Below are 26,660 nucleotides of genomic sequence, written 5' to 3' on the forward strand. Positions count from 1 at the left end.
AAACGCAGGGCCAACTGATTTGGTCAATGAGCTGTAATGGGAGCGGAGTGGAATTCGAACCCCCACTGGGTCTACTGGGCTCCGTCCCACTTTTGTTGGTCAACCTGTAGACGAGCATTGACTCAGCCTCTGGCTAGTTTGTGTGCTCTAATAAGATTATGTGATTGTGACGGAGCTGGCGAAGGCCCGGGGTCAAGAAGACTAAGAGGATTGATGAGAAAGGCAGTGGGTTACTGGGAGTGTGTGTCAGCGGGGTGGTGTGGAGAAGCTCTCTGCTGCTCCTCTGTGGCACACTGTAGGAACGTTTATCCTTATCACACGTTTCCACATTTATAACTGAAACGTAAATGGAACCGAGTATCAGACAGTCATTAAAAACATCTTTGTTTATGCTGATAAATGTGACTGACTGGGGGAAAATCTGACACAACTACATCACCATAACTCAGTTGTGACCGATCCAAAACAGGTTTCAGCTCCAGTGCCTATCAACCTGAATGAGAAGAACAATGAAGAAGTAGACTGTTGACCGGTCTATTTGCCAAGCCACACCGGCCAACGAATGACACTTTCTGGAGGCACCATGGAGTCCTGTGGTTCAGTGTTGACATCTGAGTATTGACACCAGAGAACAAACTAAATTATGTGAAGCTGAGTGACATTGAACTGCAGTGCTACTGTCAACAGTTGTGAAAGGTTTTACACTGTCTGTTCCAGAGAAGCACATCCATCAGCTGCAACTCCTGAGAGGATTGTCCCACCAAGCAGGAGAGAAACGGGATATGCAGTGAGTTTAATGCTTTGCTTGAGGCAGCAACACGTTGAGGTGCCTACTCTGCTGATCTCATCTGTTCTGCTCATTGGCAGCTAAAATCAGAGCTATCATCCCTGAAGACAGGACTCTTTGTTTGTCCGGGAAGAAGCAGTATTCATGGAAACATCAGATGATGCCAAGTTATAAACAAAGAGCAGGTTCATTCCTCTATGCTCGCACAATGCTCACACTCACCTGCAAAACCTGGTGGGTCTGCCGGCCACTTTCAGTTATGTTCCTGTTTAGATGGTCCATGTCCAGCGAGCTGTCTCCCTGAGACACATGAAGGTCCTGCAGGAACAAGGGATGGAAGTGTCAGCGCTGCTTTGTCCTCTGCAATTATTGCCAAATGGGTATGTGTTGGTGCACACTGCCACATCCTGTCTTCTCTGATAAGTCAAGGTGCGATAGCCTGCAAACACATGCTCACATGCTACCTAACAGATGGCAAAGGAATTTACCACAAGCTTGTTGAGACTAAGGAAGTCAGGGACTTAAACGCTGACACAAATAGTTTATAGGCACAGATTTATCAAAGATCACTGTAAATCACACACACACACAGATACCGATTCAAGAACAAAAGTGAGGAAATACTACACCAATGCAAGAAAATTATTTTGCCTCTGATCCAAAACACAAATTTATTATTTATTATTCATTCTTTAAAATGTTTAGAATTTTGTGAAGATGAGCAAAACTTGTTACACTACCAGGGTTAGTGTAACAAAAAACATAAGAAGCCTCTTGCACATGATGTTGTGGGGACACCTCCAGGCCGACCTTATGACCTTATGACCTGCAAATCTGGGTCACAAGTTATTGTTATCCATCCCAGACAGTAAAGTAGTCTATTATCCAGGACAATCAATGTGAGGTATTGGAGGAATGGTCCACCATCTGAACACTTACACCAAAGGGAGTCTTTAAAATGATAAACATTTAGCTAGAATTTATTATTGACCGGTGAAGTATAATAATTGGTGCTGCTGATTTTGTGGCACCAAATACACTACTGGATCACGGTGTTAGAGTCAAGGGGAGATGAGGGTGACAAAAAAAAAATTGTCAGTGGAGGACAATCCACCTTGAAACGGCGTCCTCATTTTCAGAGCCCAACAGGTGGCGCCTCCTGATCTAAAATCTTTGGATTTGAACATCCATTCCAATGTAACCTCACAAAAAAGCTCCTTGCACTTGCTGCTGCACTTTAGATTTCTTGTTGCAGTGGTTTACTGCTGCCTTGTCCTGTCCTAACTGTTGACCACTTCAGTGGGTTTCGTTTCCGATCAGTTGCTGCTGCACCACCATTACATTCGTATACATGTTGCTTTCTTGTTTTGCTTTGTTTGATTTACAAATAAGTTTGTACTTGTTCATGGATATGAGCATGAATGTAGCGCTGACAGCTTGGTGTATCGCTCCAGCAGCTCAGCACATTATCCATGGTGTTTCTGATATAGAGACTTCCAAAGTGAAATGTAAGATGGAAGCATGAGTAAGGTTGCTTCACTGACATGATCTTGCTTGCCGGACTGAAATAGGATAATCAGGCAGTGATGGACAGGCAGCTGGAATCCTTGTTTAACCTAGATGGATGTTTTCCTCTTCACTCTGTGGTGCTACAGTGCTCACAAACCTCGACCTCACATCACACATTGACACACTTGCGCCTTATCAGTGCAAAGATAATGTCTAATAAAAATGCTTACAGACTACAAAGCACATCTTTATGACACACATCCGCAGCGATCTACAGAACTTTGATGAGCAGTGGTGGAACGAATGACGAAGAAACTGCTGTAAATAGCAGCTTTGTGAAACCAACATAGCCAAAAAAGTTAATCATGCATTGTCTTCTATAAACTGATTTGTATTTTGGCTTTACCTGACTCCAATAGTCCAAAGTGTGCATGGCTGCAGCAGAAGACTTGATCCTCTCTGTGGGACTAGACTTCAAAATGAACTCCACAAATCCATGTCAGCTTTCAACGGGAGTCTCTCTTAGTAAAGTCTTTGTCTTAAACTACCGGTGCTTTCCATACACACACGCACACACTCAGCAGGTCGACCCGTCGCTACTTGCTCCTCTTAAGTAGACCTGAATTCCTCACTGGCAGCATCCGATGAGTGTGTGTGTGCTTGTGTGTGCTTGTGTGTGTGTGCTGCCGCAGATCAAAAGGGTGAAAAAGTCCATTGAAAATTGAAAATTATGAAAGGAAACAGACTAGATAGCAGAAGAGTGGGTTGTGTGGGCGTGTGTGGAAGTGTATTATTGAATTAAACAAGTTGAATTATGCATCAAAAGAAGCATCTCTATAAAAGGTTCATCAAACAACAGACGGTTAATTCACTGGACTCCCAGGAAACTGGTTAATATCATAGCCACAAGCCAAGGGCAGTGCCAGCTGCAGCGCCTCCAGGACAATGTCAAGCGTGTCCTTGGTCTGTTCCAAGGCCGCGCTCAGTGTTTTGCTTCTCTCTAATCGAATACCATTGTTTTGAACATGCGCAAGGGGATCTTCATCTCAGTGGATTCACAAACAATCGGTGATATTACAAGGTCCCAGATGACAATCCTCCCTGGGAACAAGTGAAAAATATCATTTGCAGTCTGCCTCCTTCCATGTGGTGCCATAAATAAGACACTACATTATACACCATGCCACTGAAACAGCTCCCTAAAGGAACCTTGGGGATCCAGTCAACTGTCCTATCCAAGTCCATGAGACACAGACTGGTTCCCTACTAGACCAGTGGCACTCGCTCTTTGGGTTGAAAATGTTTCAGTCCCCGCCACTGGGCAATGTTTACCATATTTTCTGCCAATGTCCACTAAATTTCAACCTGAGCAGCGTCCGTTCCGTTTGGAGACCAGAGGCACAAAGAAAGAATTCAAATCATCTTTGTGGCCATCTGCTTTCATCCAAGAAAAACCAGTCCGGACTAGACATCACCTGGCAACATCTGGCTACTTTGGTCGACAAAAGCAACAGGCCAAGACAGTTCAGTCGTCTTAAGCAAGACAAGACCACTTAGTCCCACCACATCCAAGGTTCTCTGGGCATGGTTCTCTCAGATTATCGGAGGTTCACAAAGAGCCCTCAATCTTTCAGCTGTGGCTCTGTCTCATTCACTCCCAGGCCAGCCCCAAAAGGCTGCTATTGTGTTCAGCAGGGCAACCACAGATCCTTCCTCACACATGAGAGAGTCCATTTTATTTTCATTTTTCAAAGCCAGAGAGGGCAGAAAGTGGGAGGCTGGACTTGATGCCAACTCCTAATACGGAGCAGATGCAGATGGAATGAGGAAAATGTAGGTGGATGGAAGACCATCACGCATTCCACCTGCTATTCAACAGCCTGTTGGTTCAGATTGCACGAAGGGAGTCCTGATCATCACTTGTTAAAATAGTTTTATGGTTAGAAACTCTTGCTGCAAGGACAGCGATTAATAGCAGTCAGTGATAAACAGTAATTTTCTGACAACTGAGTACCATAATATGAGCCACACCCACTAATTTAAGAAGAAAATAGATTTTATACAGACATATGCTGCACTGATTCCAGAACACCAGGCTAAAAATGAACACAGGAACGTGACATCACTTCTGAACTAGTTTTGAGAACAGTGCTCAGCATCGAGACTGATGATGAAAACGCATCAGGCGGCCGTATAATTAGCCTTGTCACCTCAGACTGATGAGATAACAAGCGATTTATAGACATTAAAGCGCTCAACATAGTGTGTATTCCCAGCTTTCCACCACTGCTCCTGTGTTCCGAGAGCTCCGTGCTGCAGCGGCGACTGCCACAGATGTCATCATGCAGATTATCAATCAGCTCCAAGTCTCAATGGCTGCTGGCTCCAGAACACAACCTCAGGTTTGGTGTTGACATCCAAATACCACTACTTCAAGTTCATTTCTGACATCTTGGGAGCACCCATATGGGTCACCTGAGGCCATGGGATTAGAGGAGTAGATCGACATCAGTGGAAGAGTTAACTTCGTCTTAGGCATTGAGTGAAAAGACCAGCGTGGGGCACAGGGCCATGATAGGAGAAGGTCCTTTCTGTTCAATTCCGTACATGCGTGAACGGCGCCTCGTGGCGATAACCAATAGCAAATGGTGCCGCATTTATGACAAAGCCTCAGTGATCGTTTTGGTTTTCATAGAACTGCCTTTTCATGGGGATTTTTGAAACATTGGCTTCCTTCTCTGCAAAGAAAACTTGATGATTCAGGATGTCAATTGCATCATCTGTAAATGCATCATCAAACCGTGAAGTCAAAACTGCAGTCACAACCATTACAAAAAAGTATTTAAAGCAGAGAAACGGGAAATGAATCTACGAGAACGCTGACAGAATTGGAAGAGGCGTCGACTGTCTGCGGTGAACTTCAGCCCACTGACATTCTACTTTTGGAGGGAAGTCACAGAATGCAGTAAACATGGTCCGTGGGAAGGAGGGTGGGCCAAGAGAAGTCGGAGCTGCTGCTAAATGGAAATATAATGGTGGAGATCACTCCTTTGTCTCTCGGTCATGCTCAATTGTATCACTTTCATAGTGTCCTCACACAGTGACTATTACTTATGCAGAGGCTGCTCATTTCTTCACTAGTCTCTCTGTGTTCAACAAGACGGGAAGCTCCTCTGATTCCTCCTGAGCTTATTGACACTCCTTCAGTTAGGCTTATTTTCCTCTCATGAATGCAACACAAATCCTATAAAGGAAAAGGCAAAAGGGAGGACCAGAATCTGCTACTATATATATATATATATATACTTTACAGAGACAATTAGGTTTCCGTGTGGCATTTCCGTGGCGATGCTGGAAAGCAACTCGCACTGTTCATATGTACACACATTATATGGAGACCACAGTGTCTGACTCTATTTTCATCCCACTACAAAACCACATGTCCTCATTATGTGATTATATGGAGCTCTTTAAAAAATCTTTCACAACTTACTACATTCAAGGAAAAAAGACACACCCAGCACAAAAACGTTCTTCTTCATATGTGTGATCTAACACAGATCTCTGTCACCGTTGGTGCCACCAGCTTGGCTGCATTTACTAAGAACAAAGCATCTATCTGCGCATTTAAGCGAGTGTAGAAGTTCAAGGTTCTCTGAGGTCTGTAACCGATCAAGTGTATGACAGGCCAAGGAAGAAGAGGACAAACACAGGCTCCTCTTGAGTGTCACTTAAATATAAATGTACATTTCCTGCGCAGCTGAGGCCAGTGCCACTTCCTGTCAGGCACCCTGGCCACGGTCAGGAGCACACAGGGGTTAACAAGCAGATCTGATCCCCAACAATGTCTGTCTCATTCATGACCTGACTCACGTTCTACAATTCTAGACTAAAAGCAGGACGTCCCTTTTCTGCTTCAACCACAGTGTGAAGCTTTCCATCACTGATGAGAAGAATGCGTCATATTTATCTCGGATCTCCTCAGGAAGTGAGTGATCATCTCTCACTGTGTCCTCAGTCGACTTGGACGTGTGCTGGCCTGAACATGGAGACACGTCTGGCACATGGATGAAGGCGATTCAGTCTAACTTTTAAGTTTCATGTTTCAAGTTTTGTCAATTTCTCTTTCCCCAAATGTAGATGACCCCAAACACTGGGATGGAAATCCATCATTAGTTGTGTAATATGACATTATTAGGGCTGTGACTTTACACATCACTGTCTCAGACATGGTGTTGGGCGTGATGGGTTTGGAGAGTGCAACTGGAAAATGGTGGCATATTCCGAGAGGCCAAAAAAGTTGTTTAACTCTTACACTCTCACACCTGACTGTGGCACGTTCTCATTATAGCTCGCAGCTGAGGGGCCAAATAAATAAGTGGTTTCAGAAGGTTGAAAAACTCCCCAGCAACATTTGTTTAAAAGTTATATGTTAAAGAAAATCAATGAATGTCAATGTGAGCCTGTCAACCGACCAGTCCACAGGCTGCCATCACCATCCATCTGTCATCAAGCAGCATTCTCTCCATCTATTCATGCTCGTACTCGTCTATTCATCGCTGCAATCGTCGATCCATGAATTCATCTATTGATCCACTGCTGTTTGGAAATCAATACAATTAAAAGAGTGCTAACACTAATGTGTGATGCATGCTCATCCATCCATCCATGCTGCAGTCAGAGAGCCACACTGAGCTCCTGGCTGGCCCATGTTTCCTCCATGAGCTCAGACACAGCTGAAACTCATCTAAAAGCCAGACTCTGAGAGTGTGAAGGAGAGCAGGTTTGTGTCGCCATATATCGCAGGAAAAACACAACAGAATCAGGAGTGTGACTCATTGCAGAGGTGAAGTAACAGCTCTATTTCAGTTAGGAAGCTCAGGAATAGAAAGAACCAAAATGTCTCCATGAGCAGGTCAAACTTCATGTGAGCACTGACAGCTGACATCTGGTTTGTCTGACAAGTAGGGATTTGCCCCACTGTCTTGTTTGAGAACTTCATCGCACTGCCATCCACATTTCATTCATCGCTGAATTTCATTAGTTTTGAATACAACCATCTATTTGCTATCATCCATCTCAGCATGTTTCCAGGCATTGTTCTTAGATTGATGTACACACATCTGTCATCCATTCGTCTACACATGCACCACGCAGAGAAAGTTTTTCGACGTGTGTGTCACTGGTCTGTTGATTTTATAGAACATTTAAACAGAACAGAGCATTTGTACTTGATGGTCAGTGAGATGCTGTTTTAACTCTGTCAACAAATGTCTTCAGAATCACATCTCATTTTCAGTTTGTGCTGTTCAAATAGGTAAATGTTCACTCACCCTATGGTGCCAGTTAGCTTTCCTCACTATGTTGTCAACAGTCCCACATCATACGTCCATGCGGCAGAGAAGAAGCTGGTTAAGTGTGACAGGAGAACAGGAGGGAGGAAAGAAGGGGAGTGGAGTGAGGGCGAGGGGAGTGGCATGGGACAGCGTGGGATATCCCCCCGTTGAGTCATGGAAACCAGTCGAAGACATGCTCACAGACGGTGAGTGTGTGTTGACCTTCTACACGGACTGAATGCACTCTGAGGACACAGCGCAGCTGGTGGAAACACTTCCTGTTCACTTCCTCACAGAGCCAAGATGAAGACACACAACACACACTGTTTTCTCCACTTCCTGACATCACTGTGTGACATTTAAGACGCTCTAATCCCACTGTCTTCTGTCCAGCAGACACCCGAAGGTCAGTCGTGATTAAAAGGAACCCACCCCCAGAACCCGCTCTGGTACAGTGGACTACTATGTCAAGCTGAAACAGGACGCACCTTTGACTGAGCACCTCTGTTGAAGTTGAGACCCTCTGCCCCCGAAGCTTGAACATCATGAACCTACGAGTGTGGAGATCTACTCCAGGTGAAGAAGAAGAGGCGCCGCCAAACATCATGACATCACCATCTTCCACTGGACTGCTGTTGCTGCCAAATCCTTAGTTGCCATAGCAACTCCTCAGGGAACACAGTGTAGAGCATGCATGGCCTTGTAAATCATTAAACTACCGAGCCAACACAGTCTGTGTTTGTGTTCAAGACTCCTTCAAAAGAGACACATTTTCCAGGTGGAAACTCTCCGTCAGTCAAAGTGTGATGTCATCAGTCAAGATTACACTCAATGAATTGTTGAGAATATACATGTATAAAAGCCGTGTTTCGAGAAGTTGCCACAGTTTGCTGCTATTCATGGTCACAAGTGTCACTGGCATCAGTGTCCAGACACCCGGAGCATGCAGGCTTTAAGACCCACCAGTGCTAGGTGTGGGGGTGGCGAAGAGGGTCAGAGGGGGGAGATAGAGAGCCTCTGTGCTGGCCTGATTACGCTCTCAGCAGAATGAGCTCACATAACAAAGGATTTATTATCAGTAGCAAGTGAGTTGCAGCGGTCTGGGAACTTTGCAGAGGCTTTTTTTTCTGCGCCCGGCGACCATAAAATGTGTTCTGGCTCTGTTCTCATGGAGTGTTCAGACAACAACAAGTTTGTATGTGGAATGGTGCCTCGGTGTAGTGGTCAGTGCTGGAGGAGGTCGGATAAAGATCTGTACCACTATCAGTGCTCATGTTTATAACCGAGATAGACAACAACAGGGCAACAAGTTCAAGAGCTCCAGGGATCCTGAGTCATCGCCATCTAGATCAGGACATCTTGGCTGTTGGCAGCTCAAGTTCCACCTCGTTCTACTCGCAGCAGGACACATTATGTTGAATATTCTTTAAAAACTCTAATAGGTACTATCCTATTGACTCTGCTCAATGATATTTGAAAAATACAGAAGTTTTGCAGAAGGAAATTTTCCATTCCCTCAAGTCTACAAGGAACCTCACAATGCACTGTGGCAGTGCTGTTCTACTTGTCATCCATTGATGCATCATAGCAACTCAGAAGGAGCTCAAGGACACACACAAACACACACACGTGTTATTTTTTATGTTTTGTCTGAACATTTCATTGACTTTACTACTCTAAACCTAACCATCCAAAACACATGGCTACCCATTACCAGGACTCTGAACCTTAAACTTAAACTGTTATTTTGAAGTCTTCATCCTTAAATTGAGGCTTAACCTTGTGGCGACCGGCAAAAGGTCCCTACAACTAGCCCCAAATATCAAAAGATTCCCTCAAGGAGGTGTTTCCAAGAATTTCCAAGTATAGCTAAACAAGTTTGCACATTACGCACACTGACACGCACACGCACACACACAGAGGCTAGCTGTCAAAACACATGGAGCGAAAGCCACATGGCCGACAGTGCTGACACACAGTCTGGTCGCGGCTGCTCTGCTCCCTCTCACTCTGCAGACTTCCATGTCCACTCACACACACTCAAACCCACACACTTTGTGGATCCTGACTCCTGTTTTCCGGTCCACTTTGCCTCGCCCAAGCACAAGCACACAAGGTGCTCATTCTTCCACTCCAAGAAATGGTGTGTTGTTCCTGCTGCGCTGCGCAAGTGTTCCCACTACGAACAGTTTCTTGTTGACCTCTACAGTTTGACTCGCATTTATACACCCCCAAACTTTGTGAGAACCTCAGTCGTACACATTTAAATAATGAGAAGGAGAAATGTTCCCACAAAGGAGGAAGAAAGTTTTCAAAAAGATTTCACACTCCAGAGAGAGTTTCAAGTCAAGACCCCAGCTCTGACATTTTTGAGGAAATGGAAAAATGTGTTTCTCTTATCCGGACTACATGCTCTCTAACTAATACTAGAGATGAGCATCTCTGCTCTTCACAGCTTCTACTGTCAGGCTTACCTTCAGCCGATCAGGAATGATCAGAACAATTCACTAAAATGGGGATAGAATGGTGGGAAATCCATTCCATTCACATCAAAATCTCTCAAGAACAGTGCACTTCCAAGACTTATAACCTTCATCCTGTTGACGTTCATTTGGTCGCCTACACACTGACCCTCAGTGGTGCTGAAACTCACTTTTCTTCTTTCTCCATGCTGACAGGGGAACTCGACTCAACAGCAACATTGTTCTGCTTTTGGTATTAATTATTATTGCAAAAGAAAGTCCATCCAGACTCGGCTACCTCTGCTGTTACTGCACAGGCATCATTGCTGACTGCAATGTATTGACTGCTATAAACCATGCCTACAGTAGCGTGATGTCATGAACAGGTGACAGCCTGGACATGTTTTAAAAGCCAGACTCATTCACTAGGTTCATATTTTTGCTGGATATTAATATTTCATGTGTACAACTGCTTTTACAAGATGAATTGGAACACCACAAATCCCTGCGCTAAACTGCACAGCGTACTGTCTTCAGATTCAATCATAAAAATTACAACCTGCTTATTGCTTTAATGATGAAAATTAGTGACTTCATGAAACAGTGTTGTTATTTTCAAACCTCAGTCGGTGGCGTTCTCGGTTTAAAAGTGTGAGGTTTCGTTGATATCAAATCCAACGATTTGGAGCAGAGGGTGCCATCTGGTGGCCTATATAAAGGAGGACACTGTTTCATGAAGCCTCACCAGCCCGTCACTAAAAAAGAATGTGAAAGGCTTTGTCGATAACCAAGTCTTTATACTGTCGGGGTGGTGCGTTTGTGTGTGTTGTGAGCGAGGAGGCTCATGGTGAGGACCAGAGGATGCTCCTGATGTTCTCTCCCACACCAAAATGGTTTATATCAAACTGCAGCTGGAAGCACTGTGATAGGCCTCTTGTCCTTCACTCCTGCGTGGAATGTTGAGATTATGCAGTCAACTCAACCGAGCGCTGCCATCACACAGCTGCACTGAGGACAAACATAGCTCGCAAAATTCTGGCCATGGTGGGAAAGCAACCATTGCAATCGTGTGGGATGGAGGCAGAGGTGAGGATTCCCAGCTATTTAACTCCTCCACCGTGACCACCCACACACACAGAACTTCTGCATGTTGTGAGACATAAAGAAGTCAGTGAGAAGAAATGAATCAGCATTCATGAGTAGGGTGTGACCAGCATGCCATCATCACTGTCTGCTGGACATCATTCATCCAACTCACCTGCTAGGCCGCAACTGGAATGCAGTCCAAGACAATGTCTCTTCCTCTTTAGGCTGCTCATCGCTGACATTTTATACAGTATATTTCCGACAACATGGTGAGTGGACGGGTCGCTCTGAATATTTATATGCATCCAGTTAATAATCAAATATACCTTAGTGCTCTGATGTTTTTAACAGCCATGCCAAAACTGAGAATGTGGCAGATAGGAATGAAGACTGAAGCTGGTATTACAGAGTGAGGTTGGATGAGGTGAAGTCTTCTTCATCTCCTGTCAACCAAGACAAATCTCATTCTCTCTGCAGGACAATATTGGCGAAGGTGAGCTGCAACTCTATGCTGTAAAAATCTTTGAAGTGAGTGGATGAGTCTCCAGGTAACCAGTAATCAGAGGGGTCGAAGGTAAACTCTCCTCTTGCACGTGCACACACCTGTACTTAGAACAACCAGCCGTCTGAGACACTCTCTGATCTTTCATCTCCTTAATGAAAAGCATATTTGGTTTTCTCCTCACTCCCCCGCAGCAGCCACATTGCTGAGGTAGACTGTCATTATCCACATCAAAGGAAGAGACTTGATGCCCACAGATGATCTAAGTGTCTAACCACTACAGCCAGACGCATCGAAGTCCCTCTCGATGCATCGACCAGACTGACAATTCAATTATGGAGCGATTCATCGGCTGAATGTAAAGATTTTAAGAAAATGGGTCATCATTTTTTGAGGTGGATCCAACTCCCACGTCTTCCCCCCGGGGCCCGGGGCCTGACTGCAGCTCTGTTGTGGCCTCACAATATGCAGCTCCATCTTTGACGGAGCAAGAGTATGGACAACAGCTCGGCTGTCAGGCTGCGTGTCACGCTCCGTCTGTCAACTTTGTTACATTATTCCCGCTCGCCGACAATGGCCGGCATTGAAGTGAAACAAATGTAGCTGCTTTTGTTCAGGATTACTGGCTGTACAGCCGCAGGGCCACGGATCAGACGAGCACAGAACTCAGGCAACACTTTAGCGCCATCTAGTGGAGCTGACATAAACTGCGTCCGTGTTCTTCTGTTGGTCCTGTTTTATGGCGTTAAGACGTTGGAAGAAAAACACAAAATAAACACAAGCCCAATAGAAGCTATTTGACCAGAGCAACTTCAAAGGTACGCAGTTAGAAATGGAGGTGGACCAAAGGGTGCGGTTGTTTTGTTCGGGTGTGGTGAGTGTGATGAACAGGTGCATCTCATAGTAGTGAGGAGTTACATGTAGGCGTGTCACGGCAGTAAAAAGCATAACCTCTGGTCAATGAAAGGTGATTTGCTGCTCCCCCGGTTGCATGTGCTACATCGTGGGCAACCTAGAGTTCTGCGCTGAGGCCCCTGAACACAGTTGTGGGTGGGTTACTGAAGCTATATGTGGGCAAAGTGGGGGCCAGTGATGACATGTGACCCTTGTGAGGTCAGAGCAAAACTACAAGAGAGCGCTGTTGTCATCTTTCATTACTATTTGAAGTGTACTTTTATGTATATATTTCCTCTATTTCATGTCTGCTTTCCTTCCTTGACTGTACTGAAAAGTTAAATACAATTACTTGTTAGTTAAAAACAATTATTGTCCCTCAAAGTAAATAAATACTTCACCTTGTGATATCGATTCAGGCATAGTTGTTCACCACTGAAAATAAATCTTGAAATGTTTATTATTTAGATTGAAAAACATTTTTAAAGAATAAATGGCATTTTAAGCATATAGTGTGATGGTATAATTACACTTGCAAATTTACCATATGTTGGCTGCAGTGTCATTTTCAGCCCCTTTCCCTGTCCCTCTGTCTGATGCCCCTCTCAGAAGTTACAGTATATAATGTGGCCTCATGGGAAATTCAATTGCTCACCCCCTGATTTGGATGGCACAATTATTTAGAGTTTGGAAAGTAGCAAAAGCATGGCGCCATAATGAACCTTCCTGGCCAGCACAACATAGGTTTGCTCCACGCAGAAAAGAAAATTAACACACTCGAGCCATATTAAAGACAAAATATGACCGCTCAAAAACTGCTATTGTAAAACCACGCAACCCACTGTAGTAAGTGTTAGCATTAGCATCTATCCCGCACATGTTTCATAGGTGCATGGAGAGAGAAAATCTATTATGAAATCATTTGTAATGGTGACATAAGAGTTTGGCAGCATATTGTATCATGAAAGAAGAAATGAAGCGCAACATAAACACTTCTGTTTGAGATAAGATTTGGCTTTGAAGGTGAAATTTCCTGGGCTCGCACGTACTGTTGTTTACTTCTCTTCACTATGAAGCTCACAGTGTTTAAAACTGGAGTGATCAATTCCAGCTTCTCCCACTTTGTGACTTGACACTGGCATTGCTGTCCATTCAGTTCCATCATGGTGAGGTGCAAGAATGTTATCCAGGAAAGGACTGACTCACTACCAGCTGAGGTGAACAGCAGACGTGAATCATAACAACCCTTGACTCCACAGCAGATGAGGGTTCCTCAAGCGCTGAAGTGACTTCATTTATCTTCAGTTGATCACAATGTTGGGCCATGAACATTCTTTCATCCACGTCCCATTTAAAAGACATGCCCTGCATACCAGCCTTGTAAGTGCGGCTACTCCTCCCTCCACAAAATCTGATGGCTGTGTTTAGTGCCAGAAATGGAGTGATACCGGATCATCTACAAACACTGTTGAAACCATCTCCTGGTGAGGAGGAGCAGAGAAGATGAGGGAACTTCTACCATCCATATGCTTAACCTCACTGAGACTAATGTACACTGCAGTGGTGGGAGTGAAAAGGTGGAACTCACTGGCAAAGAAAATGAAAAACCTAAAGAACAGAATGGTTTTCAAGAAAATTGATGTGACACAGAAACTGCTAGATTACTCTGGAGAAGAGACTTCAGAAGGAACTGAATATAACATAAAACATAAAAAGTATGGCACTGAGGAAAAGATAAACAAAAAACATTGCATTCAGAAAAATGTAAAAAAAAAAAAGAAAAAGCATATAGTAAGATGAAATGATCCTTAGGGTATAGTAAGGTACCTGATGCAGTATAATGTAATGTTATATAATGAAATGGAAATGCCAATGTCAACAGAAGTGAGGTGAGTGAAATAAACGTTCATTCAAACAAGGCTTGCATCTTCCAAGAACCTGTTGACAGCAGATTTAAAGTGAAATCATGTGTTCATGTGGTGAGGCAGCACGTATGTTGGACAACAATGCTGATACTCTAACACCGCATTACAGCCTAGTTCTGTGTACCTCAAGAAACAAGTCTTTGTGCCCCAGGATCTGACTTATACTTGACTTATACCTGACTTAACTGGCCAAAATACTGCACAAAACCAGGAAACACACTGATCGGAGACACTGTCAGATTATGATTGGTCAGGACAAATTAAAATGAGCTTTCATGTTGAGTGCAGGTCCATTGATGGCGCTGTGAAGGACTGTCCGCTGATGAAGTCATGACCGACGGTCTCAGATGAAGATAAAGATGTGCTCAGTATACTGACATTTAGAACAAGAGCCCAACAGCCTCCTTCTCCTGCTGTAGTCTTAGGTTGGCTTCAGTTTATTGATATGTGTGTGGGGCTCAGAGTTTGGACCCAGTGAAAGTGGAAGGAAGGTGGCACATGGTGGATCTCTCAAGAAGCTGCTGGATATTCAAATATATATGGATATTAAATGTCCAGCCATCTTGGCAGCCAGTCCATAACAAGGCCCTGAGCTCTGACAGTGAACTAACAAGTGACAAGAATCATGGCTATATAGACTCGCTGGTTGAAGTCTCTTGTTTTCTTTTCTCCCCCAGTCATGAGTGTCCTGCTGAGCCTCCCACGACTACTGCGGGAAAGGTGTCACCTTAAGAGCAACAGCTGGGAGAAAGTGAGTGACTTCTAAGAGCATCTTTCTGTCTCCCTCCAGCAACCAACTGAAGAAAGAAGTCTTGTGAACTATGTGACTATACTTTTCTTTGTTCTCGCTCTAATCTTCTTTGACTGACCACATTGAGGACACTGCTGGGGGCAAGTGTCCTCAAATTGTTTTGAGAAGCGGTGGGGACGATGATTATAATGGGTTTTGATGAGGCTTCTATAGGAGCATCTGCAACATTGGCTTATTACATGTTTAAAGTGAAATGTCACAGTTTTTCACTTCCATAAACATGCTCTCATGAATCCCACTTGAGTGAGACTTGCTTAAATCTCAAATGAAACATACATTTTGGACCTTTAATAATTGTACACAATGACTTGGAATGCCTCACAAAATGTACATTTTATTTCTAAATTCTCAGTATAAATCATAAATAGAGGTGCTATTCAAGTGCTGAATATCTCGGGCAAAAGAACTAATGTATATGATTTCAAAAAGACACTTTATTAAAAGGTCTTTTCTTCAATATCTGTCATTTACTTATTTAGAGGGACAAAAATACTGTTAAAATGAGCATTACTCATTAGGTTGGAAATATTGACTTCTGGATTTCAAAGCATACTTATGCTTTTGCTCGGACCTTGCATGCAGGCAAAGGGCTGCATGTGGCCTCTTGCCGCACTTTGCCCACCCCTGGTCAATGAGATAAAAACTGGAGGTTGCTTGAAAAGACCACGACCACATAAGACCTCCACTCCAAAGTAGTGTGGGGACCTGACCCATCAGCATCCAGGGTGTCTTTTCACAGTCTGTAGCTGCAGTCGTGCTCAAGTTGAGGACAAATGAATGGATGAATAATATCATCTAAGTCTAGGTTCACTGTGTGACCCTGCCTGGTCTCCAAAGCTCGCCCACCTCTGAAACCTAAGTTGAGAACAGAGAGCGGCTTTGTTCACACTTGTCTTGAACACAGACGGTTTCTGTGCACTGAAGGTCCAAGGTCCCTGACGACCCGGACCCGACTTTGTATGACTAACCTCACAGGAAAAATGGTGTCACCAACCTTGAAGCGGACCTTCTTCAGCATCTTCCATAAACTGGAGTCAAAAGCTGTGATTTAAATCCAGTTGGAGCATCCAAACTGTTGCTGCAGAGTCACCAGCGTGGCCCTGTGCTCCCCCTCACTGTCCTGTGAGTCCCTTTTCAAAGCCCCTCATCAGCCTGCTCACTCATTCAGAAAACAGACACACCCTCTTTTTATGAGAGGAGGGAAGCTATTAACACCCCCACGGTCTATAACAGCTCTGAGCCCAAATATGGCTGCTGGTAAACTCCCAGCCCCCACCTAACTCACAGCTTTACATTAACCCATCTGTTGCTGAAGAGTCCCAACTGACCCCTCCTCACCCACCATCCCTCCTGTCATACCTACATCTGCCTTCTTAGCTCAAGTTCATATTAAAAATGGAAGCTCCCATCGTGGATCAGGGTCAGGAGCGTCCTGTTAAACCAAGGACCAGAAGCAAGTCCAGGGCTCTGACAACAGGTCGAGGTCCATCACTCGGAAAAGATGTTCCATGACAGAGAAATGTGACAAAAGAAACAAGAGACCGACTGTGGGTGGAATGTTTGCATGACCTCCGACCTGCAAGGACACGAGTAAAAACAGTTCCGCTGGCTGATGGGAGCACTCCCAAAAAGTCCCCTTTATTCTCATGCAGTAACTGCTTTAAAAGAAAAACGTCATCATGAACATATCCATGCTGCCTGCTGAGAAAACAAATGTTGATCCAGATGCAAGCTTATGTTCTGTTTTCCTATTGATTCAGGGATGCCCATGTTTTATATTCTGATATTACCAAAGCATATTTATAATGAAAACATGAGGAGGAAAAGACATGCACAGAAAAGGAAGGGAAGTAATCATGTTAATAGTAAGTTTACACATATAGAGACATTTTTAGTTCTAATGAAACAAAAAAAGTATTGTAAATTATGTACTATCCCTGGAATATATATATATATACAGGTCACTCTGCTTATTTTGGTACTGAAGATTATATGAACACCTGAACCAAATCTTAAGGAAGAAATGTATAAAATGTGGAAAAAAAACACTGCTACGTGCATCACTGTCCTGTTGCAACAGGACCAGCTGGATGTCAAAAACAGTGGAGGTAGTACATCAAAAATAGCAATCAAATAATAACAACTGATCATGCCAAAATAGTTGAAATGAAACGTTTTGAGAGAGGAAAAGAAAGGTTCAGTTCTGGCTTTACAAGCAGAGGGATACAGTGAGTGTCAGGTTGCTTCCATCCGGTTCATAAGAACAAGGTCGAGTAGGGACAACAAAGGATTACTGTCAACTCATTCGAATGTTACACAGAAACCGTAGGATGACATCACGTGACCGACAAAAAGGAATGGTAAATGGCAACTGGGGTGAAGTGCACAGCAAGAAATAGGCTTCTCGGGGCAGGGCTCAAGTCATGTAAAGGTAGAAAAAAGCCCTTCATCAATGAGACGCACAGAAGATCCAGGCTGAGGTTTGCAAAAGACCATGGGGACTCCAATTTTCAGCTTTGCCCAACACCTGGTCATCTGATGGAGACATGGAGAGGCCCACAAGCCACAGTGTCTTGCACCTACTGTGAAATTTGGTCGAGGATTGGTGAGGGTCGGTCGGTCTTAACCCTGGGGCCGGGGCCCATGGTTGGGCTGCGAGCGCCTCCTTGAGAGCTGCTGAAAGTTTTTTTTGTTTTACACCTTTAGGCCGTGACGGCTGCGAGACGCCACCCCCAACAGTAAAAACTGTTCATGAAAGTGGCTGTTGTGAATCAATTTTTAAAATTAATTAGAACATTTTATGGCGATACACTTACTTGCTTATTTCTTCTTTGGAGTTTCATAATATTAACTTTGTTGCTGCAGTTTGCTAAACAATTGCAGAACTCAAATTTTGGATTTGTTGTTTTATTTCACACTTTTGAGGGGAGATGAAGTGCCTGGATCTCATGAACAAAGACAAAAAAATGAAGCTTTGAAAAAGAATGCGAGTCACAGAGGTTGGGACTCCATGTTAAACAAAAATGAAACTGAATAAAGTGATTTAATTATCGCAAACCCAGATTTGATTCAGAATATAAAACACGTTAAATATTTCAGAAAAATCAAAGAAATGTTGAATACGATGGAACCAAAACATCTGTCTGAGACCAGAAAGAATAAATAATTTGCAATCATTGGCCATAGGCAAGTCACATGATCATGTGTAGAGAGTGGTTTTAAAGGTCTCATGGTCTCTCTTTAGTAAACATGGTCCCTTGAGAAAACTTGGACACTAATACGGTCTTCCTACATGAACATGATGTCCTGCTGTCTTCTCCAGGCCAAAGCTGATTTGGAATGGCTGCAACTTTTCTGTGATTGTTTTTTGAAACTATGGACACACTGTGTCCTCCAGCCTAGTGATGAGAAGGATCATCTGACAATCAAGACTCAGCATCTTCGATGGTGTGGAGGTGCGTTAGTGCCCAAAGCATGAGCAGCAGTTACACTTGGGAAGGTGCCATCAACACTGAACAGTATTTAGAAGTAGGGTGAAGGTCTTCGAGTTCCGTACCTCAACTGGCCCCTCAGGCAGTCCAGACCTTTCACCAGTGAGAACATTTGACACATCATGGAACTGGAAGACAACCAACACCTTGGACTGGAGGCAGAGTCCTTATCAGACTTTTACATAAGAATGTACAAGCACGACAAAATAAACATGAATTCATGTGGATCTATGGTAAAATCAAGTCTATCAACTGCCATATTTGAAAAATAAAGCTCTGGAAAATTATGGGTTTTTTGAGGAAAATAAAGATATTTGACAATGAAAAGGTTATTTAAGTCACGTAGACTTCGAAAAGTGCTGTCAGATTAGGAGGATAACAGTATGGAACAGCATGAAAATAATGGAGGGGGAAAAAAACCACCATAGGGGGAAATGCAACAAAACAAAATGCATAGAAAAAAGTGACATACAGACAATATATTTATCTTAAATGATGATTGTGAAGATTTTGGCATGAGGGAACATATTCAAATGAACTGCATGTGTGGCCATTCGTCACAGAATCTGCTGGCCAGGTCAGGTGACCTCACCTCAACTTAATTTAGCTGAAGCAACCAGTGAGCAGGAGTTCTCATGACAGTCACACAATGAGTCCTTGACAGAGAAAAGCAAAACAACAAGTCAGCTCTACTTTTTCAAGAATACATTTTATTAAAGATTCTTTTCTCTAATTGTACACTGGAATGTTAAGATTCCCCTTCAGTAATTTGTTAAAAATGCTTATCCATTTTCAACCCCACAACCTTTGCTAAATTGAAATCTGGGGAGTACAAATGAGACAAAAGAAACATTGTTTAATGAAAGCAGAAGTGAAGGATGACCTGGGGTATGAAGTCAGGCTGGCAGGCTGGCTGGGATCCGGGCTGCACTTCTTCTCAACACACACACACACTCTCTCGACTGAGATGTAGAAGTTGAGATTTGACTGGGCGCCGAAGAATTCTTTGGAGACTGTGATCAAAGTACAGTTGATGATGTTATCAAAGGGAGTCAGCTTGTATCAGGGGAGTGTGATAACAGCACTTTTCACCGGATGCAATTATGTAGTTGGTTGTGACGCCACTGGGAAGCGGAGCGTTCCCCTCCGAGCCCATCTCTTCCTTGATCACGATCCCAATGACAAAAACAGTATAATACCGCAGAAAGAAGATGCAAAAGAAGACACACCTTCGTATAACAACTGTAATTGCAGAGACAGAAGAGCTTTCCAGCAAACAAGAACAAAAAAGTATCAAGAAAGCAAATCACGATACGATTTCCAAGCGACTACAAATGCAGGAATTGTGGGGGGAAAAAAAGACAAAGAAAACTGTGGTCAGCTTCACACTGAGAGCGAAGCTAAGAAGCTCATGGAGGATGCTCTCAATGGTCCAGCAACCACCCCCACCCCAGTCATCCTCCACCTCTGAAGTGCATTCCAGTCCTGCTTGACAGCACCAGAGTGAACTTTTGTCGTAGGTTATCCAGATCAATAAATCTACATATAGATGATCCTCTCTCGTACAAACATAAATACACCACTGCTGCACCAGCGGGAGCCGCTCGGCGCCGAGGTCCAGCGATCAGACAGTCTCTGAAAGAGTAGAAAGGGTGGGCAAGCAAGAAATCGGCAATCTTTCTCTGTAGCATAGATTTTTTTTTTCAATGATGATTCCTTTTTTTCTTCATTTTTTCCCCATTTCTGGACATTTTTACAGGATTTCATATTTGTCAACAACGAAGGAGGTCTCTGACGAGAATCTGACGGAGCTGTCGCCATCTACGTGGGTCACTTTGGAGACCTGGAGGGAAACATTCAACAAGGACCGGTCAGTTGTGGAAATGCACACAGCTTCAGTGACGTGTGACCACAGCTACATTTCTCCATAACACTAGCTGAGGTGTTACTTAGTGCTCCGGCGTACCTGGATGTCGCAGTAGCTGCGTTTAGACACAAAGGACACAGTGACGGGGAAGAAGTCGTTGGGCTGCCCGTTAATGCTGAACTCCAGGCTGCCGGTTTTGTTGTTGGCGTCGATGACGGGGAGGCACCACTCCAGGATGTTTCGCCTGCTGTCGTGCTTGTACTCGCCGTCTAGATCACCAATGAGGGGAGCGCCCACGCCGGACCTGCAGGGAAGCGTCTTTAGGCTGCTGTTCTCTCCAGCTGGACACACAGAGAGGTGAGCGGCACTCACGGCACTGGGATGCTGATCACAACGTCGTTGAGTTCCAAACTCTCCTCCTGCAGCTCATACTCGATGTTGACGTCGCAGCCGTTTCCGCTCTCTGAAGGCCAGCAGTTTACTGTGACAAAGGCAGATGGGTGAGGTCACGGGCAACCCTGTCAACGCCACCTTCCTGTGCTCTGACTCACTGGTTAGAGGTATGAGGGACTCGTCTGAGGTCTGTAGTCTCCACTTCAGCACACCAACGTCATTGTTGAGTGGGAAGGACTTCTCTGGGTTCTTCAGGCCGATCACAGATTCTGTTGTGAAGAGCTTCTTGTCCACATTGGGGTGAGTCTTGGAAAAGAGTTACATTTGGCAAAGTTGCACAAGATTTGTCAAGCCAACGATCAATCCATACATTGTTGAATAACAGAGAAAGATTGGTTACATTAATATGTGTCAATTTTGACGTGGAAGAGCCACAATCAAATTCTTCAGTACAACAACCACATTCGCCACACACCAAGCCCCACCTAATGCTAACTCTAACACGGGCTAAGAGTCAACCAGCAGCTGCCATTGGCTCTCCATAACGCCTGTTGGGATGACAGCTAGCTTGGCTAAATGTGTCGACAATGAAAAAAGGAAGTGGAAGCGCAGACACACTTGTTTGCTAATCAAAACATTTGACAAAGAAGTGATGGCAAGACTGTTTGTGCTCTGGCTATGACCTGTTGAATATTCCCTCATCAATATTTTTAGATTTAAATAGGTATTTTCTCTTTTCCCGATAAGGAAATCCCAAAAACCTGGATATTCTATGGTTCGTTGCAAATGTTTTGACAGTTTACCCAGTAAATTAGGAGAAATTATTTCAAATTCATTATTCTACTACCTCAAACCTTGCATGCGTGTGTTACTGGCAACTGTCTTTTAACAAAACAAGATTCAAACATGGAAGGTACATGTTGTTACTTACAAAAATGTATTACATATAATCCAGTTTTCCATGCATTTCAACTTCTAAAATGTTTACTACTTTCTACTGTTTCCTAGATAGCTAGAAAGAAAATAAAATTCGGACTTCAACCTCAAGAGGGAGACAATGCTCCGCTCAACATCAACAAAAATGGACCCCTTACAGACACTCAGCATTAATGGGCAACATACAGAAAGAACTACCTGTTTCAATATTGTACCTTGAAATCGTTTTTAAGCATGATGGTAGAAATGTAATGAGGATGGAAATATTTAAATTCAATGCATTTCAGGGTGGATGACCAACCTGCAGCTGCAGTCCTTTGCTGTCGTTATTGATGACCACTAACCGGATACGTCCGTTCTTGTCATCTGTGACTCTGAGCGTCACCATACCCAGCACCTCCATGTTCTGCAGGCCACCGTCACGCCCGCAGGTTAGCGAGATTTTCTCTTCCACACGCAAGTGAACACTAAAAACCAAAGAGTGATCCACCGCGTCAGACATACATGAACAGACAAGCTGATATTTTATGTGAGCGGATCAATAAATGTATGCTATTGAACTAACTATAGACAGACTGTATTTTCAGTGCTGAGAAGAAGGACACAGTAAAAGCTTCCCGTGGACTGCTGTGTTCAGTGCCTCACATCGACCTCACACCCACAAATGCTATGCCTCCAATACATTGATTACTCAAGTCCAAAACAAAAAAGCTACACAACACTTAGGTCTTTTCAATAAAACAAAAGCATATCCACAACTTCAATGCTGATAGCTGCATCTTACCTTTCCATATTGACTGGCGGTGGCAGAACTTTGGAGGCATCAGAGCCTCTCTTAGCTGTGGAAATGATCGTTTCACCTTCTGACTTGAGCTTGTCGACAAAGTTGTCAACTTCTTTCCCTTTAGCACCGAGTTTCAGCGCCTTGCTTGGTCCACTGGGTCTACAAGACAGAAGGACAACAATTAAGACCATTCATTTATATTAAGGACTTCAATTACAACAGTTAGCAGACGTCGGCACCTGACAGGTGTAGGTGTGATTTTTGGCTTCTCTGGCTCTACTATTGTGTCTGTAATGATGGATCCTGAAGAAACACTGGACATGCCACCGCTGCCGAAGCCACCGAACGCTGGAACCTTCTTTCCAGAGCGCTCCGCATCCCTTCTAGCCTGTTGCAGTTCCTTGGCCTTCCTCCTCATCTCAGCCTTGGCTTCACGCTCCTGAGTCTGAGGTGGAAAAAGACGTGAGTTTTCAGAAAGATATTCTCTGTCAGCAGATGTACAATATGGGCAATTGGGTTTTGTGAGCTCACCTCTCTGACAGCACGGAACACCTTCTCCTCATGGGAGTCCATCTCTGTGAAGGTGCGGATCTGTGCCAGGTTGACGTTCTCTCTGTATCCCAGCGCAACAATCTCATCAAAGGCGAAGATTAAGTCAAAACAGTGATCTGAGATTTCACTCTCCTCCAGCACACGACAGTATTCTGGAATCTGAACAAAACATTTGTGTCAGTTATACACATTGTAACCAAGACCTACTTACTTTTCCAGGCTAATGTTTTCACATGACGTTTATGAAGATGATAGGGACCATACACAAATTTTACAGGGTTCCCGTTACATGCAAATGATCACGAAGCACCACCCAGGTAAAATTAAAGCCGCCATGCCTTCTGAAGAGGAAATTTTTCCCCAGATGTTAAAAAATGTAAATTATATTGCATGAATAGGGCTTAAGTTAAATAAAGTTACCCCCGAACAGAATAAACTGTCCAGATTTATGATAATTATATTGTTATATTTCAATTATATAAAATATATTTCCAGGACTCACAAGACTAGTGTTTTCTCAGTGCACTATTTGCAAACAAGCAAAAATTAAATGTACGATCTGAATACATTCACTTACTAAATGATTTCAGGACAATCATAAACTAATTTTAGTTTAATAAACTATTTTCTCTGGAACACACATGATAGAGATGATCTCCAGGCTGTGTTAAAACAGAAATGAACTGATTATGAGTTGGTTAAACTTGAACTATAGAGAGCGAGGATTTTAAGCTTTTTTTCCTGAGGGGGTCTCACAGGCAACAGCAGCAATAATGGAAACAACATCACTGTATATCCTATAAGGACAGACTCCCAAAATGCTGCACGTTTCAGAATGTAGCAGAGACTTAAATTGACAAGAATGTCTTATTACTTCATGACTAATTTTGAGTGCAAATCCAAACCATCTGAAAACCGTTGACTGAGTGGACTGAAACTTACCACACGAGAGAAAAGTCTGAGGGTCTCCAGGTCCTCCAGTATGTTGCTGTTCTTGGTGGTGATTAGGACCATGTAGAGCTTCTCCAGCGGCTGGTAAACATAGCGAACGCTGTCAGTTTCCACAAAGGTGTGTTGCTTGCCAGTGTTCATCAATTTGGGGAACGCTGCAAGCAGACCCTCAATTCGTGTCCGGGTCATCTCTACAAACTGCCGGGAAACTATGGCCTTTCCGGCCTTGGTGCACACCGCCGCTGCCAACAGCACCTGCCGGGGATAGACAGCAAGCGTTTTAGGATATTTCATTGCCTTGTCATGACGTTTCATTTTAGACTGCAAGCAATTTACTTTACTAAATCTATTCATGAAGAAACAACAAAGAGCAAAGAATCCAGAAATTTCATCTACTCATCATCATAAGCGGATGAAATGTAGAGACCAAATCTATACCCCCATTCAGATCTGCACTTGTAGAGTACCCTCCACTAACCGTTGCATCTTCTTATGCATGTTTTTCTACTAAACTTTGCATGGAAAACACTATGTACATCACACACTTGGAATGCTTATTTTGCATGAAAGGAGGTTCTGCATGTAACTTTACAAATGGGCATTAAAACTAACAAAGTAGTATTAGTTGCCAAGGTAAATGGAAGGAATAATATTTAGGTTCATCATTACTGTTCCAGCCAAAACACCATGAAAGACAAATGTAAGTGTCATGAAAAAATATCTATCTTCACCAACCTAACCCTTAATCACTGACTAGTCGCTTGAAGTCTAATCATCAATGATCATAGCCCTTTCCTGATCACCTAGCTTTGAATAAGCAACCCCTGTAAACATTCGAAAGAGTGCATACATAATCTCTGTGCATGAGTTCTCTTAGTCTTAGGACATTTAAAGTGGGAAAAGATTTAACGTAGACCAAGTCCTTTAGCCTCAAACAACGAATGAACCAGTAGTCACTTGAAATCACTCTTAAAAATCACATTTAAAAGAAATGGATATCCTAGACAGTTCTGCTGTCAGCAATAATATGGGGAGGAGGCGTTCTACTCCAAGTCTAAAATGGATGACTTAGCTTCTTACACCAACGGAGAAGTCAACGATGAACAAACCAACGCAAGAGGATATCACAGATGAATGTAGCAGTTCATCTGTAATATCATGTAATTAACAATATTTACATCCTTTACACAGTGTAAAACTTCATAAAATACTGCTACTTGACAGTGGGACTGCTACAGTGACATCAAAGTAATCGATCATCAACGGCGTAAATTCTGCAATAATAACGTATCAAATTGGTCATGAGACAAAACGTAACATTGGGTTTTCTTTAAAAGACAAATGCCAGAATTAATGTTCTTAACTTTAAAAAAAAATATGTCATGTAATTCGTTAGTCTATTCAACTGACACCAAAAAAAGCAAATCCCCGACAGTAGCATAGGTCAACGGTAAGGTACGGAAACAAAACATTTAGATGGAGCAACAACAGCAGAAAACAGACTTATTTCAGCCTGGCAATTGACTTTTGCTTTACTGAGACGTGACAGCAAGTTAACGTTAGCTAAGATCCGGCTATTGACAGGAGCTAGCTTGGTAACGTCAGCTACGTCTCCACATTTTGCATACGAAACAACTTTACAACGCCAAACATTAACGTTTTGTTTTACACGCTTAAGACCAATATGAACAGCTGGTGCTGACAACTACTCTGATTTCCAGTATTGTTCCGTCTGGTAGTCCACTTTTCTATAGCTAGCATTAGCATATTAGCCGATGTTTGGAATAACTAGGCCTACAAAAAAAGCTTTCCCAACGAGTTTCACTTACCATTTTCGTCTCTGTGCGGTTGAAGCGGTTATCTTCGGTTTGTTGTTTATTTTTTTGGTGGGGCTTCGGTGAATAGAGCGGTCCAGGTGTAAAGGTGAGGTGATGCTGTGTGCTTGCTAGCCAACTAGCGTTAATATGGCAGCGGGACTGAGCCACGTCTCCACCGGAAGAGCTGCCTGAGATCAGCCCACTTGGTCAACGACTGACGTGTAGCTGCTGCTCATACCAGCCGGCGGCAGCACACTTCATCGTTACGTATGAATATACTGCAACACCATTGTGTATTATTGCGCGACGCTATGTATGTGAAGCTCTTCAATAATTAAGCGTTATGTTCATATTTGCTGTGCTATTGTTCCTTAAAAATGTTATGGTATTGAATATCCCATGTAGCATTATCTATCTATCTATCGATCTATCTGTCGTTGCCCCTTCCCTCCGCCCCACGGAAATGATTGTCTTGAGTTTGAGTCTCAAAAAAAATGAAAATGAAATGAACATTTGTTTTATCCTGATGATTTGTGCACCGTACAGGTATTGGCAGT

The 26,660-nt window shown here is 43.4% G+C and overlaps 2 protein-coding genes across 12 annotated transcripts in view; both read right to left on the minus strand.

Annotated features, from left to right (window-relative positions):
- The window catches only part of phldb1b (pleckstrin homology-like domain, family B, member 1b), a 69,081-nt gene extending 52,644 nt beyond the window's left edge, over positions 1-16,437 (minus strand). For 2 of the 11 annotated variants that reach the window (XM_053873372.1, XM_053873371.1), the window contains exons 1-2: positions 2,703-2,897; positions 1,010-1,105 (exon numbers count right to left, since the gene is read on the minus strand). In XM_053873372.1, coding sequence (XP_053729347.1) covers positions 1,010-1,105; positions 2,703-2,729 — 123 coding nt within the window. In that variant the 5' untranslated portion in view covers positions 2,730-2,897. Of the gene's footprint in view, positions 1-1,009; positions 1,106-2,702; positions 2,898-7,629; positions 7,755-16,306 lie in introns of those variants that run through there. The other 9 variants (XM_053873374.1, XM_053873376.1, XM_053873369.1 and 6 more) reach the window with 8 other exon arrangements.
- A 3,075-nt stretch (positions 16,438-19,512) lies between these two features.
- arcn1b (archain 1b) lies at positions 19,513-26,304 on the minus strand. The gene is made up of 10 exons (XM_053872762.1): positions 26,116-26,304; positions 24,278-24,541; positions 23,315-23,494; positions 23,023-23,228; positions 22,784-22,942; positions 22,301-22,466; positions 21,222-21,369; positions 21,043-21,151; positions 20,770-20,974; positions 19,513-20,646 (listed from the first exon to the last, which is right to left on the minus strand). Exons 1-10 carry the CDS (start codon positions 26,116-26,118, stop codon positions 20,557-20,559), a joined length of 1,530 nt encoding a protein of 509 aa, XP_053728737.1. The 5' UTR covers positions 26,119-26,304; the 3' UTR covers positions 19,513-20,556.
- Between the last annotated feature and the right edge of the window lie 356 nt (positions 26,305-26,660).

This window comes from Synchiropus splendidus, chromosome 8, assembly GCF_027744825.2.
Source record: "Synchiropus splendidus isolate RoL2022-P1 chromosome 8, RoL_Sspl_1.0, whole genome shotgun sequence".
Classification (NCBI taxonomy): domain Eukaryota; kingdom Metazoa; phylum Chordata; class Actinopteri; order Syngnathiformes; family Callionymidae; genus Synchiropus; species Synchiropus splendidus.